This window comes from Aplidium turbinatum, chromosome 10 (assembly GCF_918807975.1).
Source record: "Aplidium turbinatum chromosome 10, kaAplTurb1.1, whole genome shotgun sequence".
NCBI classification, from domain to species: Eukaryota; Metazoa; Chordata; class Ascidiacea; order Aplousobranchia; family Polyclinidae; genus Aplidium; species Aplidium turbinatum.
Window position 1 is genome coordinate 20,155,274 of NC_137481.1, and position 16,396 is coordinate 20,171,669.

At 37.2% G+C, this 16,396-nt stretch overlaps 1 protein-coding gene across 1 annotated transcript; it reads right to left on the bottom strand.

The window, feature by feature from the left end:
• Positions 1 to 832: 832 nt before the first annotated feature.
• LOC145778817 (nitric oxide-associated protein 1-like) lies at positions 833 to 8,510 on the bottom strand. Its single transcript, XM_082590401.1, has 12 exons — positions 8,101 to 8,510; positions 7,317 to 7,471; positions 6,528 to 6,765; positions 6,008 to 6,110; positions 5,460 to 5,617; positions 4,936 to 5,024; positions 4,554 to 4,630; positions 3,756 to 3,910; positions 3,231 to 3,362; positions 2,650 to 2,766; positions 1,824 to 1,938; positions 833 to 1,569 (listed from the first exon to the last, which is right to left on the bottom strand). The coding sequence occupies exons 1-12, from the start codon at positions 8,449 to 8,451 to the stop codon at positions 1,268 to 1,270; spliced, it is 1,992 nt and encodes a 663-aa protein (XP_082446527.1). The 5' UTR covers positions 8,452 to 8,510; the 3' UTR covers positions 833 to 1,267.
• Between the last annotated feature and the right edge of the window lie 7,886 nt (positions 8,511 to 16,396).

The window sequence follows — 16,396 nt, forward strand, 5'->3', positions numbered from 1 at the left end:
AAATCAACACGATGCATTTGTGAAAATTAATACTATTATAGCAAATTTTGCGTTTTGATTTGGGCAGTTTCACAAAAGTATTAGAGACATATTTTGGTGGCTGCCCAAATTGGCATGATGCAGTTGGTTAAATGCATTTCGTACCGTACTACAGTTTGATCACCATGCAATTATATGTACAATACATCAATACGGGTGTGCCAAATGAAAATTTTGCGGCACATTTCTTATGCAAATAAGAAGCTGTACTTAGTTTGATAGATAAAAGACATTAATTTATAGTTTTTCTTAATTCATGCGATTTTGTAGCTTTTCATATAGCAATTTTTGCCCGAATAATTGCAAGATTTTGCCCGAATTCGCGACGTTTTGAAACAACAGGGGGGGCGGCTGCCCCCCCTGGCTCGTACGGCTATGATTGGTCCCCAGACGTCTTTTGTTCGTTTATAACGTCACTTTAAGCCATCACCTTCACCACGAACGGTCAGTCTTTTAATCCAGTTAGCGCTGCTGCTTGCAAAATGTCTTCCCTTTATTTTGCTACGTCGTTCGCAGCGGCGACTTTAACTGAATTAACTTTTTTCCTACGTAAAAAACTATCACGTGTGAAAAGCAGCTCTACAGCTGACCTTTAAACAACTCAAAGCAACAGTTGTACGTGCAGTACTGTATAAACTAATTAACTGAATTAACTTTTTTCCCGCGTGAAAAACTATCACGTCTAAAAAGCAGCTCTACAGCTGTGTCAAATCCGTGTCAAAACCGAAACAGCTGAAGATCAATGCCTTTTTTGCTAATAAACAATGAACTTCTCTACTACTGTATGTAACGAGCTGTATTGCGCAAATTTCCTGTACTTTTTGCTGTAGGTTATTGTTTTTTAAACAATTTCTTTGTTTACTGTATTTTCTGCATGACTTTTGTCAGTTTGGTTGTACACAGTTAACCTGACTGGATTATACACCTCTTTCTTTAATCAAAAGACAGTTTTGGAATAGTTTGCGATAGTTCGTCTATAACGTCAATTCGGCTATAACGTCAGTTTTTGCAAATCCCCTTGAAGTGCCGTTATAGGCGAATTCTACTGAGCCAATGTAAAATGAGCGCTTGGCTACAGGGCCAGTTGTGATACAAGTCAAACTTCCTCAGCTATTTCAGAGTCATTATGAATATTTATAAAATGCATTGCATCAAATTTACGCCGTTAAAACTATATTATGAACAAAATTTCCAATAAAAGTAAAGATGTTGAACTTCACAATTCTATTTAGCTGTTGGATATTAATTCGTGAAACTCTCCGTCAACAGTGTCACTGACGTCAGTAGCTTTGGAAACAGAATGTTTACGAGATCGACTGCGTTTAGGCAGCTTGAACATCTTCTTTCCGATGGTAAATATCTTGTCAAAGTCTTTACGTAAAAGATATTCCGGTGATTTGCCATGCCGCTTGCCCTTCAATCTGTTGATGTGAGGAAGCAATGGCTCTCTTTCATAGGGAGGAACACTCAAACAACTCGCTCGGATACTTCCATTGGACCAACAGTCTTTCATAATAACAGATATCCAACCTGTATCATATATTCGATTTAAGATCCAGTGAGCAATTACCAGATTGGATCGAAGATGTCTTTATTGCGAGCTATCGTTTGATATTATTTACTTACGCCTAGCGTACTCATGGCGTACCGCACAAATAAACTTTCCAAAGTACATATGGACTTTCAAAGCTTGCAAAGTGTGTCGAAGAATTCCAGTGACTGATTTGTGTTAGAAATTAGTTCATGACGATTGACATAACTATGAATTTGCCAACATCATTTACCTGCTGACGCAAAAACAACGTCAGAAACAGCGCTGAACTCTTCTTGTGACTTCAAAGGTATGTCAATGTGATGGTAAGAACCCAATTCTTTGTGTCGCTGTATGCTTTCTGGAACCTGAAAAATCAGCAGTTTAACCTCCGAAGTTCTTTAACAACTGTGAGAACTAATGATGCTTACGAGAAATCCATCGCTTAAAGTCGTGTCCTTAGAAGTTTTGCCAATAGCATGAGACTGAAAACATTGTCATCTCCTCAATGGAATTTGATTTTGAGTAAGTTTGATTTTGAGTAAGTAAGTAAGAATGAGCCCTATCCCAGACAGCAAAATCCGTCATTTTCACTGTAAAGATGTCGGATTTTGCTGTCTATGATCTCACACAAGCTTGTATGAAGTCAGTCAGTAACAGAGGGTTCAAAAATCACCTCACACCGGTGAGTCTTGGTGTCAATCGATTCATTATTTAAACTTGGGCTTGGCAAGCATATTCCTCAGCAAAAGATGCGGATTAATTGGTAATTTTGCATGGCGCGATGCAGGAAAGGAAACGTTAAATGTCACGACAATTGGAAAATAAAACTTTTCTATGGGGAAGCACTGGACAGAGGTTGCACACAACACTCGGTCCGTCAGAGAAAATTATTATTCCCAAATGGATAAAGAAATTGTGGGAAGCGTAGCATTAACTTGTTACAAAGAAATAAATAATATTTATAAATAAAATGACTTGCGTTCTGATAATATTTACAGCTACCTTTACATAAATTAAGGCGTCAATTGAGGAGGATAAGATTAAAAGTAGAAACATTTCGTTGAATGTCGCATCACCTGCAGCTTTCCAGAGTCGATCCAACTTGGGAAATACTTGTTGGTTTCTTCTATGGTTGCTATGACAACAGGAAGAACATGCGAAGAGAAAACGTACAGAAAGATTTCGCCGAAACCCTGAAAAAATAGATGAAAAGTGGCGGAGAGTTTGCTTTGCGATCCGTAAACATGTAAAACCAACAGGCAATGCAAGCGTGGAGATTTGTATTAATGCAAATCAAGCACAACTGAAGAGAATCTTTAATATCTATCCTTGGGCTGATAAAGCTTCTTTGAGGGCTTAATCTTGGCACTTCCTCTTAGAACCACTGACGCAGGCCTGGTTACCGAGATGGTCAGAGTAAAGTTTCTGCTTGTTGTCTGTAACATATTTCATCGACTAGATGCCGCTGAATAGTGAACTGTCCTTAAAATGCGTTTCTCAAGCGCACACCTCGAGAGTCGAACCAATACCGTTGGATCTTGCCGTTTCTTTGTTTCTAAAATCGGCGCTTGACTAACTAAGCTATCGGAGCGGACTCGGGTTTGATGAAGGCCAAAAACAGTCGATAGATTTCGTGTACTAGATCATGAAAACTTGCCTCTAAATATTCGATTCTTCCGATTCCTCCCAACGTCAAACAGTCGTTCGGGTTCAAAGAAAATATTCTTGGTCTGTAGGCTTGGGTTGGCATCACGTCGGATAGCTCTTTCTTGTTTAAAGCCGGTAGCATCTGCACAAACCAAAGCAGCGTTGTGTTATAGGGTACATGCGTTAGTTTTCAGCACTTTCAATGCAAAAACAGTTTTTAAAACGTATGACTCGTAGCACATTATACGTATTACTCTAAATCTATTCCCTCAATGCTAAACACGAAAGTCAGTGCCATTTTAAAAGATCTTTGGCATGACCAGACAGGTTATCGAACCCAGGTTAGTCAAATGCATCATTGTTCTAACCACACGAAGAGTTTGAAAATTTTCACGGCTTTATGGTAGGTTGCCTTAAAGTGGCAGAAAATAACGAGAAACTATGAAGTGACGTTTTCACAGAAATCGCACTGCGGGATGACGTACTATATGCACAATGTGTGGGCGCTGGTGGAGATGCAGAGATTGATGCTTACGCTGTTCTGGTTTGTTATTCCAGGAGTGTCGTAAAACCACGAGTCACTGGTTGACTGGATATCGGGAATGACAAAGTCGACCTCGAAAGGGCTCCGGTAGTGGGAGCCCTCACGCAGTTCAGACATCCCGAAGACAAAACTCCTGTTCACGTGACCTGCCGGTAAACGATAGTAATGGTTTTCAGTTAACCCACGACGAAGATACTGCATTAATGGTTCAAAAGACTTGATATTGGGATTTGAGATAAAACTGACCCTATCTGTGCTAACGCTCTGTAACAAACTACCCAGCTGATTGTTCAACACTGAGCGCACTTATACGTTTCTCTATGTTTGTGAATTGTATGTTATTGTGATTTGAGCTTATTGTGTACAGTTATAGAATCCTATTGGCAAATAGTGTTATTTCTCTCTCCTTCTCTCTTCCATTCAACCATAAGAGCGTTTCTTAGGAATTTTTTTCAAGGCCATGGCAGTTAGATTCAAAATACAGTCAGTAACTCATGGTTAATAACAATCAACTGGCATTGAGGAGCAGGTCTTCTGGCCAAATTAAGCTTGTGTTGTATGTTGCGACAGAAACTATGTTTAGTCAGCGGTTTGACACAAATTTAGATTAAAGCGACAAACACCAAGATGGAATATCATTGCGGGTAAATTTTATTCAGATTCGTCAGTGAAGATGAGATCTTGATCAAAATATCTTGATCAAAGATCTTGGCAGTGAAATAGGTTTTATTGCGCTCGGGGTACAGGGTTGATTTAGAATGTATATTTTGCTGGAGTCTGTGAACATACCAGAGACGTATCCATCAGATTTTACAACCACAATGTCATTCCGTGGTGCAGTTCTCTCATTAAACAACCGACAGGATCTGAAAATAGAAGCTGTGGTAAAGCTTGAGGTTTTGTGAAGCTGATTGATATCAAATGCAACAACCGTTATAATATAACGGACAACATATTATGTTGTCCTCTTCGTGAAAGTTGACTGATTTGTGAGAAATATCGTTTTTCTTCTAATTAAACACAAACTGCACAAGCCGTTGTAGACTGTAGAGCCAAAGATAAGGCCAGGATAGTCTTTTATGACCGACGACGACACTTAGGCTTAAAGTTTACAGAAATTTTGATGAATCACTAAAGTCACAAAAATGTGGATTGTGGAAACAAGAATCACCTCGACCCTTGCCTTGCTGGGCTGATATGTTCAAGCGGAAACTTGAGGGTGTGCAGGGTTGTGCCGGGCCATTTCGAAACGGTCGCTTTCTGGTGGAATAGAAAGGGCTTATATAAAACCTTTAACTGTAACGGTGGAAGTACCCAGACAGCAAACCAGTCATCCTATACATTGATTCAACGTCGGCAGACGTTCATAGTTAGCAATTAGCATATCATCTTGTTTACACGCGGCTCAAACTAAAAATTTGTCACAAAAGATGCCGGATATGAAAGTTTTGAAAAACAAAGCAGTGTTACTCCAACTACAGTAATCCCACTTTCACAGCCATGATATTAAAATGCACCATTTCAAAAGCAACAGTTCCACGCAATCCCATTTATAAGTTTACATAATTGGCGGTGTCACCGCATTTCGTATGCAAACCAAATGCCGCAGTTGCCGCACCAACAATAACATACAAAAGCATGTATCTCTTTTTGCTTGCTACTATCGTCCAAACACAATTAAATTAACACCCATACTTGATGTAGTTCAGCCGCCCATGTGGAACAAAGGTCTGAATCTATCAGTGAATTAAATAATGTCGACTTCCCAGCATTCGCAGCACCAACCAAATAAATATCGCGTTTTGATTCCCAAATTTTTTGAACAGATGAAACTAAATCTTCTATTCCATAACCTGTAGTTGCAAAACACAAAAAATGTATAAAATCAATATTATAACCGATTTTATTATTTATGATTACAATACTATTTTTATTACTGATTATTATTATTTAATGTTATATTTATCACTGATTTTATTACTATATTTTACGATATTTATTGATCACTGATTTCATTCATTTGGTAGCATCCTGAAGTACATGGATCCTAGTAAAATTTATAATCTACACTTCTCTTGACATCGAGAAGCCAAAACGAAAGTTTATAGACAGCAGGGTCAGTTTGTTGTTCATAGTAAACATTAAACAATGTTAGTGATGTTATAACAATTGCACTCAAATTTTGAACATAATTATCTTTCCATAAAACTATAATGTTCAGCTTTGCATCATGCCAAGCTCACCGGTTTTCGCGCTAACAAGATGGACACCTCTTATTTCCCTTTTCAAACTAAAGCACGACTGCTTTAAAACTTTCTTAATTCGTTCCTCATAGCCAACGTCATCCTAAATTGGAAAACAAATAACAGAAATGAACACGATTAAGAAAGTCACAGCTTATATTTTTTTCTTACTTTGTTAACCATACATTGTCATAGCATAAAAGTGTACAATGACTGGTCTAGTAACATTTGGTAACAAGCAATCAGTTTAAAAATTGAGATCATGAACACACCAATACCATAAACAAAAAAGGAACATGAATCGTTTAATTTATCATGTATTTTTCTTGCTAGTATGCGATGCGCAGCAATGGTTTGATATGTTTTTGAAGCGAAGAAATAAAATCATAAAATGGGTTCAAACTAATGTTACTCTATTAATAGCAAAGCTTGAATCAAAACATAACCTTCTATATTACCTAGCCTAATCGTTATTTTTTTAACTTTTCACAGTTTATACAACTTTGTACATATTGCTTACTGGTGGTATAAGGTCGAACTTGTTTCCAATCAATATGATGTCTGTTTTTTCATGCATGATGCCTTTGAATAGCTCAAAGGACACTTTTTCTGAATAATCAGTAAGGTCGATCATAAGCAGCACTGAAGATTTTTTATTTAATTTAATAGATTTTGCGACAACTTTTTTAAAAGTATGCGGTTTCACAGTTGTTGTCAATGCAACGTCATAAGCGTGAATTACACTGCATCTTTTGCACCTGAAAAATATCAATTGAAAAAAAAATGATATAATGCAGTTTTTGTATTCTACAAAAACTTTGTTAAAATGATGTAAAACGTATTTAAGAATACCGTACATGTTTTGATTCAGAACAAGGTTTCAATGTGCCACCAAAAACATAGCAATCAAAATACTTTGAAAATACATACAAACATGAAAATACAAATTCTCATTACTGTATTGTTATTTATTATTAAGTGGTTATTATTGTTGCATTGTGGGTAATGCACAAACATGAAACTTTGAAAGTGTCAGATTTTCATTTTGAAATTGAAAAGAAAAATATTTTGAATGAATTGTTTTAAATGCTTCTTCATGCACAATATTTACAGTAAAAAATGTGACATTTTGTTTGGCCTACCAAGCAACAGCAGTATTGTAATGTATGTATAAATTAGAATTTAAAAACCCAGCTGATGCCATTTGAATTTATTCCATTGAAAACTTAAAGCAAAAAAAAAACTTTATCCACAGCTGTTAAAGATAGATGGCTGTTATAACTTCTTATATGTATCGTTATATATATACTTGGTGTGTTGCAAAATGTTCTTTGGAAGTTTAAGTTGTTCTTTCGATATGAAACCCGGCTGCTCTCTGTTCGAACATTGAAGTCTTGCACCACAACCACAACACTTCATCATTGTTGTCATTAAGGAGTCGTCATCAACTGTTCCAGACATCGCCTGAAATAAACCATATTTTTATGTTTAGCCTATGCAAACAATTTTCTGTTGTATCCAGGGCCCAGGCTCTTGTTCGGTGGTTAAATGTTTGAAATAAGTACATGAAAAAGGAAGAAATTAATTTCTATGCCCATTTTGCATGCTATTAAGTGACTTGCCAAGATAAATTTGCGGACATTAGACAGAAATTTTTAAGCATTGATAAATATTTTGAATCTAATGCAGAAATCGTACACCATGATGTTCTTGTTTTTGCAGAAAAACTTTTATGGCCTAATTGACTTTGTGTAATCAAGAATCACAACCAAATGAAATACTTGCTTCTCATGCAGGCACAATCATATATACTGAGGTCTACTGTAATTTTGAACCATCAAACAAAAAGTGGTATATATATAACAGATTTGTGTGGAATATGGTAAGTTTTAAGTTACTAAGTTTTATCAAACATGTCAAACAAACAATTGTGTAACACTTTCAGACTGTTTCAATTATTTGCTTTTAGTTATAGAGAAAATAAAACTCAACAACAGATTTGTATTTTAAAACCTAAACCAGATTACCATACAACATCAAAAATAATGGAAGGCCTATTATTAAAAAAAAAGCACAAACTGGTTCTAACAAACCTCCTCTAATATTCCAAGGTTTTCATCATTGAAAAACTTTTTCAAATTGGATAAGGCTTCATCATATAACAAAGAATCAACATGATCATTAGAGATTGTCTCAAAAGCTTTTACAACATGTTCAGTCAAATTCAACTTTGCTAAAAGTTTACTTTTCTTGCGGCTCGTATCTATTAATGACGTCACTTTTTGAGCCAATGCAACAATGTTCGAATCATCTTGAAGTGAGCGATTGGAAGCCAAAAACCCTCTTGTTGAAAGTGTCCTAGCTGCTAGCGATTTAAAACTAGAAATACGAGTCATACATCCAAGAGAACGAAGGCTTCTTGTGCACATGACTGAAAATGTCATGATATTCTAACAGATATCAAACTATATTTAATTATAACCTAACTGGCATAACGAATTGTTGCCTTATATAATTTGATGAGGTTCCAGCCTACAAGAGAAATCAGTTAAATGTTGTTGTCAAAGCTTCATAAAGTAAATCACTCTCTAAAAATTGAATGATTGATCAAAATTCACAAAATCTGGAGACAAGCTAAAGTATCTGCAATCCCTAAGTTTTATAGGCCACAAGAGGACCTAAAGAGCTATCAACAATATTTGTCCTCTGCATCCCTTTGCACGCTTCATCTACACTCGAGTTGAACCAATGGCAAATCCACTCTTGCCCCAGAAGCAAGCTGATTTTTGGCGTGGAAGATTTACAGTAGATCAAGTCACTCTTAGGAACCAAGACATCGAAGACTGCTTTGAGGCCAAAAGAAAGGCTGATGCTCTGATCTTTGACCTCACCTCACAACGTGCCATATGTCAACAAGACTTCACCTGCAAACCTAGGGGTTTTTTTCGGTCATTTATCGGTCATTGACCGATTTTTTAGCAAAATGTCCGAAAAAAATATAGTCAGTTCGATCAAAATGTCCGAAAAAAATATAGTCAATTCGGTCAAAATGTCCTCATAGTCTAGTCAGGAAGTGCAAATTTTGGTTTGTATCGGCTACTTGATAGGAAATATTTTCATAAGAAAAAATGACCAAAATAAGTAAAAAATGACTGAATTTTTTCAAGTCATTTTGGACAAATGACCGTAAAGTCTCAGCGAAAAAAAAAACCCAGCTGCAAACTGCTTCACTTTCCCTCACATAAACACATACAGTAATCTACATAATCAGCTTATTTACAACAGACATTTTATCTTTACCAACGAAAGCGACAAACTAAGCAGATTTTGACACCTTAATAATGGTAATATAGTTTCGGGAGAGAGTTTGCTTTTTTATACCAAAGACAGGCAAGACACAACAATAACACAGGGTTGAGCATTACAACAGTATATTACATATTTACAAATAGTTCAACATTCAAACGTTTTTGGCTTAACTTAAGCCCTCATCAGGAATCTGCAAATATTTATAAACTACAATAAATTTCACTTCTTGACAGTAACTACCGTAACTAACTAACTAAACAACTAACTAAAAGCATCAAGAAACACGCAACGATTAAAAACAATAGAGTGGAAAACATACAGACAGACGAAAAGCAAATTACATTAAGAAAAGGCAACTGCGAGACTAGGTTACAAATGAATTTGCACCACGGGGTACGTGATACACTAGGCTAGTAAATGTTGAGAAGAATGGAGGCGCCTCCCGCAAATAATTGTTTGTTTAAATTTGGGTTGTAGCGTTTGATTAACAGCGCTTCTTGAATTTTTGTGTCAAATTGGGATTTGCCTTTGCGTAAAATTTTAAATGAGTCAGTAGAGAAGTTTGAATGTTGAAATATTTGTAAATATGTAATATATATACTGTCGTAATGCTCAACCCTGTGTTATTGTTGTGTCTTGCCTGTCTTTAATAATGGTATTTCTCATGGGGTAAAACCTATTTTGTCCCCTGAACACTTTGTCCCCCAATTTCGTCCCCTAAAAAGATCAAGAGAAAAATGTAACAGAGCCGAAGTCGCTGATGGGAGCTGCCGCAAACATTTCAAATTTTCTCTCAATCTTTTCAGGGAACGAAATAGGTTGAATCCTTATTGAGGGTTAGGTTAGAAATTTTCTATTTCTAACCTTCTATTTCTAACCCCGGTAAAACCTAATTTCATCTACACTCGAGTTAGCTTAGGGTTATAAATGTTTCTATTTCTAAATCTAATCCTTAATAAGGACTCAACATATTTCGTCCCCTGAACACTTTGTCACCCGAAATCATTCATTAGTGCAACTACCTGAACGGACCACCAATGGAGCTTAGACAGAAAAAACTGCACAAGACTCCAAAGGTTTATGCCCAACAGTGGATCCTAATAAGTGCAACCTAGTTCGTACCCTCAGTTCGTACCCTCAGTTCGTACCCTGAAAAGACCGTGAAAAAAACTAAAAAAGCCGAAGTCGCTGATCGCAGTTTAATAGTACAAAGCCGAAGTCGCAGATCGGAGTTTCCGCAAACAACTTGAGGGTTAGGGTTAGCGAAAACCAGGGTTGTCGGTATTTTACCCGACCAAAAAAAACCCAGGTGGGTTTTTTTAATAAAACCCACTTAAAAAAACCCAAAAAAACCCACAAAAAAACCCAGAGCATCATATTTGTCCAGTTTTTATTGGAAAATTAAAAAAATTTACAAAAACACTACAAGGCACTTACAACAAACTTTAAATTAGGACTTAAGGATGTGATAGTGAAGTAATTTCCAAGAATAAATTGAAAACGCAGTGGATGTTGCACAGTACACAAAAATCAAGTAATGTCACTTTGTGTAGCCTATACTACAACTACACTAAAACTCATTTATGCAAGAAGGCCTTATAGTTAAATTGGTGAAAGTACTACTCTACTGTAGTCTGTATATATGATGTGAAATGGGAGGCTATTTACCAATTATAATACAGATTCTGGATTCTAACGCATGGCTGTTTCAGAGCATTTGCCTAATTGGCCACGCAATCGCTCAATTGCTCATCCATTACTATATATAATATATATATAAATGATAAAAAATATTTAAACATGATGGCATAAATGCTCCTTGCCTTCAAATCTAAACAAATGATGCAACAATGTGATTTCTACCACAGTAGCATCAACTTGGTATAGAAATCAGTGGATGATGCAACATCCAACTTGATCTTGAAACTAATGGATGATGCAACATTCAAGCAACAACAGCCCTAGTGCATTATTTTATTGAGTTATGCAAGCATGTAGGCTACTGTGAGTGAAAGGCACTTCACTCGTAAAAAGTAGTTTTGAGGTGAAATAAGCATGCATCTACCTTTTTTTGCATCTTTTTTAAAAAAAAACAATAAAACCCAAAAAAAACGGGTTTTTTTAAAAAAACCCGGGCGGGTTGGGCTTTTTTAAAAAAATCCGGGTTTTTCTCAACCCTGGCGAAAACTGCGGTTAGCGGAAACTGCGGAAAAATATTTGCAAAAACTGCGATCAGCGAGAGTTAGAGAGCATAGATTACTCGATGGTTAGAGTTAGGGTAAGCGGAAACTGCAGGAAAATGTTTGCGGAAACTGCGATCAGCGAGGGTTAGAGCATAGATTACTCTATGGTTAGGGTAAGGGTTAGCGGAAACTGCGGAAAAATGTTTGTGGAAACTGCGATCAGCGAGGGTTAGGGTTAGAGCAGTGGTTCTCAAACTTTTTTTTGTTGCGACGCCTCTGGAAAAGTTTTCTGGACTTGCGACGCACCAGCAAATAAAAGTTAATGAGGAAACTTATTATTAAAGTTTTGTTTGGTGATACAACAACAAAAAGCGATGCATATTATTTAATGTGACGTGTGGGCTTGTTTGTTTTTACAAAGTTAATTAAATCTTGGGAGAATTTTTGAAATTGCCATCCGCATTTTTCTTTCAGTGTTTATTGGTGATCGAAATTTGCTTTTTATCACCGCCAAGGCAGAAAATCCTGCTTCACATAAATATGACGTGACATATGGGATAATAATTCGTAGTGCTTTTTTCACCAAAGCTGGATAATCGCCATTCATTGAAATCCAGAAATTTGCCGGATTTCCTGAATTAAACATCCTTTTCAGGGAATTGTCACAAGAAAGGTCAATGTAGGCTTCTTTTTCTTGTGCAGTAAAAGACAGTGGAGTAGGTTGGACGAAAGGATCACAAATCCATTCGTAGTTTGATAAATTTTTCGGAAAGTATTTTGCAAATTTTGACTCGAGCTTGGACAAATGTTGCCCAAATATGCTTCACAAATTTGAAGGCAGCGTCATACTTTTCTTTTCAAGCAAATTGGACAAGAAAGTGAAGTATCGAGAGCTTCCATACAGGTTTGCTATATCTTCCTTCCACAATAGCAGCTTTTTAACGAATGCTGCAATTTTATCTGAAATGTCATTTTTATTCGGCCCTTGCATAGAAATGTTCAGTTTGGCGAAGATATCACACAAGTAAAGTAAGCCAATTTCAATAAAAAATTGTTCTGAGCTAAACAATCTGCAAGTGGATTATTTTCTTGCTGCAAAAAAGCCTGAAGTTTATCCACCAATTCGTATAGGCGTTCAAAGAATTTTCTAAGCGAAAGCCACCTGGATGAAAATTAAAAGAGCAAACTCCGATGCGCTGCATTCATTTCTCCACAAAGTTTTTTGAAAACTCTTGACTTCAGTGGGCGTGTTTTAATGAAATTAACAACTTTGATGACAACTGAAACTGCTAATCAAAGGATTAACCTCATCTTTATAAGATAAACTGAATTCAGCTACGAAACGAAACTCTTCTGCGACGCCCTTGGAAAATTGCAACGACGCACCAGGGCGTCGCGACGCACAGTTTGAGAACTACTGGGTTAGAGCATAGATTACTCTAAAAAGGTTAGGGTAAGGGTTAGCGGAAACTACGGAAAAATGTTTGCGAAAACTGCGATCAGCGAGGGTTAGGGCTAGAGCATAGATTAGTCTATGGTTAGTTAGGGTTAGCGGAAAGCCGGGCGGAAAGTGCAGAAAAATGTTTGCGGAAACTGCGATCAGTGAGGGTTAACGGAAACTGCAATCAGCGACTTCGACTTTATGCTATCTTTCTCTCGATCTTTTCAGGGGGAAAATTTCAAAATGTTTGCGAAAACTGCAATCAGCAACTTCCGCTTTTTTTTTTCTCTCGATCTTTTCAGGGTACGAACTGTTCAGAGTATGAACTAGGTTGCATCCATCCTAATCTGCCGGAATGCTTCTGCCAAGAAAGGTCTAGTTTAGGTTTAACCTCTTGCAAATCGGCATCAGATTACTCTGCTTTAATATGCACAAACGAAGGGTGGCACCATCCATAATCTATAATATAGTGCGGCAAAGAAGAATAAACCACAGACTATACCATTTATCATATGCCAAACAGAGTGCATGGTCTGTACCAACTGCATAACAAATCAATAATAATAGGCAGTGGCTATTTGACCGGCGCCGGTCTTTGAATCTGAAACACTATTTGACCGGTCATGACGTCACTCTATAGGCACTTCTTTCTTTTTCTCTTTCAAAGCAAAAGACGAGAAGAGTGCGTATATAACTTGTAAACTTGACGATTATCTTCAACTGATTGGATGGCGCGTGGGTTACGTCTCTGGTTGGTGTTTCAGAGGGAATGAGTTCGATACTTCGCGGAAGCGTCTTTTTTTAATTTTTAACTAAATTTTGACCCGAAGTGACTCAATCGTTAGGCTGCTGCATTTTTGTGGTCAATTTTTATTTTCGGAAGCCTACAGCCCAATTTTTTATGTCTTTTCAACTATGAGTAATAAAGTCAGAGTTTTTTAATTTTCTTGAATTTGAGAATTTCTCTGGATAATTTTCCGATCGTCATAAGAGGATGTGACCGTGTTTTCCGATCACGGAAAACATCGTGTTCGGAAAACATCGTTTTTCCGAACGACGCATTACATTTTTGCGTCGTTCGGCAAACACGGTCACATCCTCTTATGACGAACGGAAAATTATCCAGAGAAATTCTCAAAAGACATAAAAAATTGGGCTGTAGGCTTCCGAAAATAAAAATTGACTACAAAAATGCAGCAGCCTAACGATTGAGTCACTTCGGGTCAAAATTTAGTTAAAAATTAAAAAAAAACGCTTCCGCGAAGTATCGAACTCATTCCCTCTGAAACACCAACCAGAGACGTAACCCACGCGCCATCTAATCAGTTGAAGATAATCGTCAAGTTTACAAGTTATATACGCACTCTTCTCGTCTTTTGCTTTGAAAGAGAAAAAGAAAGAAGTGCCTATAGAGTGACGTCATGACCGGTCAAATAGTGTTTCAGATTCAAAGACCGGCGCCGGTCAAATAGCCACTGCCATAATAATAATGTTATGGTTTTATTTATTGTCGCTCTACAACAGCTAAGGTCTTTTAGCGACAGGGCTCATTTTTAATTTGTATCAGGTTTACGATGTTATCACATTATTACCCGACTCATTCTCACTGCGTTATGCAGGATAGAACACAATCGGTACCGTTTTTAAAGTCTTCGGTTTGACCTGACCTGGAATCGATCTCAGATCTACCAGCACCAGAGCCGAAGGCGAAACCACTCGGCCACTGAGCTGGTGTAACAAATCAATATAATGGTTGCTTGACACATGCCCAAATATATAACCCAAGTTGCTACCACTGCTTTAAGGATGTTAAAAGGCAGAACCCTTCTACTCTTGGATTGGCGAAGAAAAGAAGTCCAAACGAAAATTGGTCTCCATAACTTGTAATACAACAGACCAGAGAGATAGCCTACACAGTTGACTGAACTTTTTGTCAGACAAACCTAGCGCTCAACTTTTTTTTTAGTCAAATATCAACCAAAACAAAAGTTTGAAGTTTCCCACCAACATTAACATCGATCTGATTCTGAAATCTGACATGTTCCACAGAGAAAGTAGAGTTGCCACTTCCTTTGTCAAATGTTTAAATTATTAAGCAGAATTGCATAGAAAACACCAGTAAACAACTTTTTTTCATTATTTTTATTTGTTGCATTGGATTTTATAACCAGTGATGTACGCGCATACAAAAAACATTGACGCCGTCAGCGTAAACGCAAACGTTTGAAAAACCATACGCCGTATGCGTCAACGTAACTTGTAAAAAAGTTGACGGCGTCAGCGTCAGTGCATACACTAGACTAGTGTAAACTAATTTTGTTTGCTAGGTGCCAAACATTCACAAGGTATAAAACCACTCGAAACAAACAAGTTTTATTTTGAATTTCCACAAAGAAACACAAGCATCTGAAAGTGTTCATCTGACATTTTGGTTTCAATATGTCTTTGCCCATTGAAAACATTCTTTCAACTGCAGCGCTGGAAGGTATTGGCGTGTTGCAGCAAAAAAAAGACATTAAAAAGTATGCGTTGACGCTATACGCTAAAGAACTGCGAAAACTTTACGCGTAGCCTCAAGCGACAAACTATCCAAAAAAATGTGGCCCACGGAAAGCCTCTCTCAGTGGTAGCCGACAAGCATATGAGCAAAACAACTTTTTTTGGAAGTTAGCATTTGCGATAGATTTTGAGAGTGCTGTCACGAAATTCAATGGATACATAGAGGTTCTTCACTAAAACATTTCAACAACACTATGTAGAACTAACACAAGCTGCATATCAACAAGATGTACAACAGTGACGTTCGGTGGCTTAAGCCGTTGGGAAAGCAACTTGGAAATATTCTGCAGCAAGGTAGTAGGCACGAAGGGCGTAACCTTCGGGCGAAGCCCAAAGGCGTGTTGCCAAAGGCAACACTTCCAGCAGGGGGTCTGGGGAGCCTTCCCCAGAAATTTTTGAAAAACACTTCCAATTCGGTGCGCTCTGAGAGCATTTCCAAAACAAATAAAAAATAAAAATCTGTCAAATTGTGCTTCGCCTATGTCGTGATCATACATCCATTTAATGTTTAGAAGTCATAAACAATCTTAATTTTAACGTTGCAGGACCAAAATCCAGTGTTAGACATGGAATAATAGTTGTCTAAATATTTAATTCGTCATGAATGTTCATTCTCAGATATTCAGTTAGGCCTACACTACAAAAACTAACACTTAGGCCTAAACATTACAACCGCAAGCAATTTGTACAAAAAGCTGGATAAGTTTGCCTCCTGCGTATAGAAGCTTAACGAACTAAATATTGCATCCGCACCTGAACGTTCATTGGCGAAGTAACGTTATATCAACGCTGTAAAAAGGGCAAAGGCATGACTATGAAAGCTAGTAGGCTAAAGTAGCCTACATGGCGAGGAGATATCAAAAAACAGCAACAATCTTTTCGCTTTTATGATGCTGT

Excerpts from the sequence above, each read along its gene's own strand:
- LOC145778817 (XM_082590401.1), bottom strand. The coding sequence starts at position 8,451 with ATGACATTTTCAGTCATGTGCACAAGAAGCCTTCGTTCTCTTGGATGT. Across the intron at positions 3,363-3,755 it reads GAATAACAAACCAGAACAGC|ATGCTACCGGCTTTAAACAA; the intron begins GTAAGCATCAAT and ends TGGTTTGTGCAG. Across the intron at positions 1,939-2,649 it reads TCGACTCTGGAAAGCTGCAG|GTTCCAGAAAGCATACAGCG; the intron begins GTGATGCGACAT and ends CTGATTTTTCAG.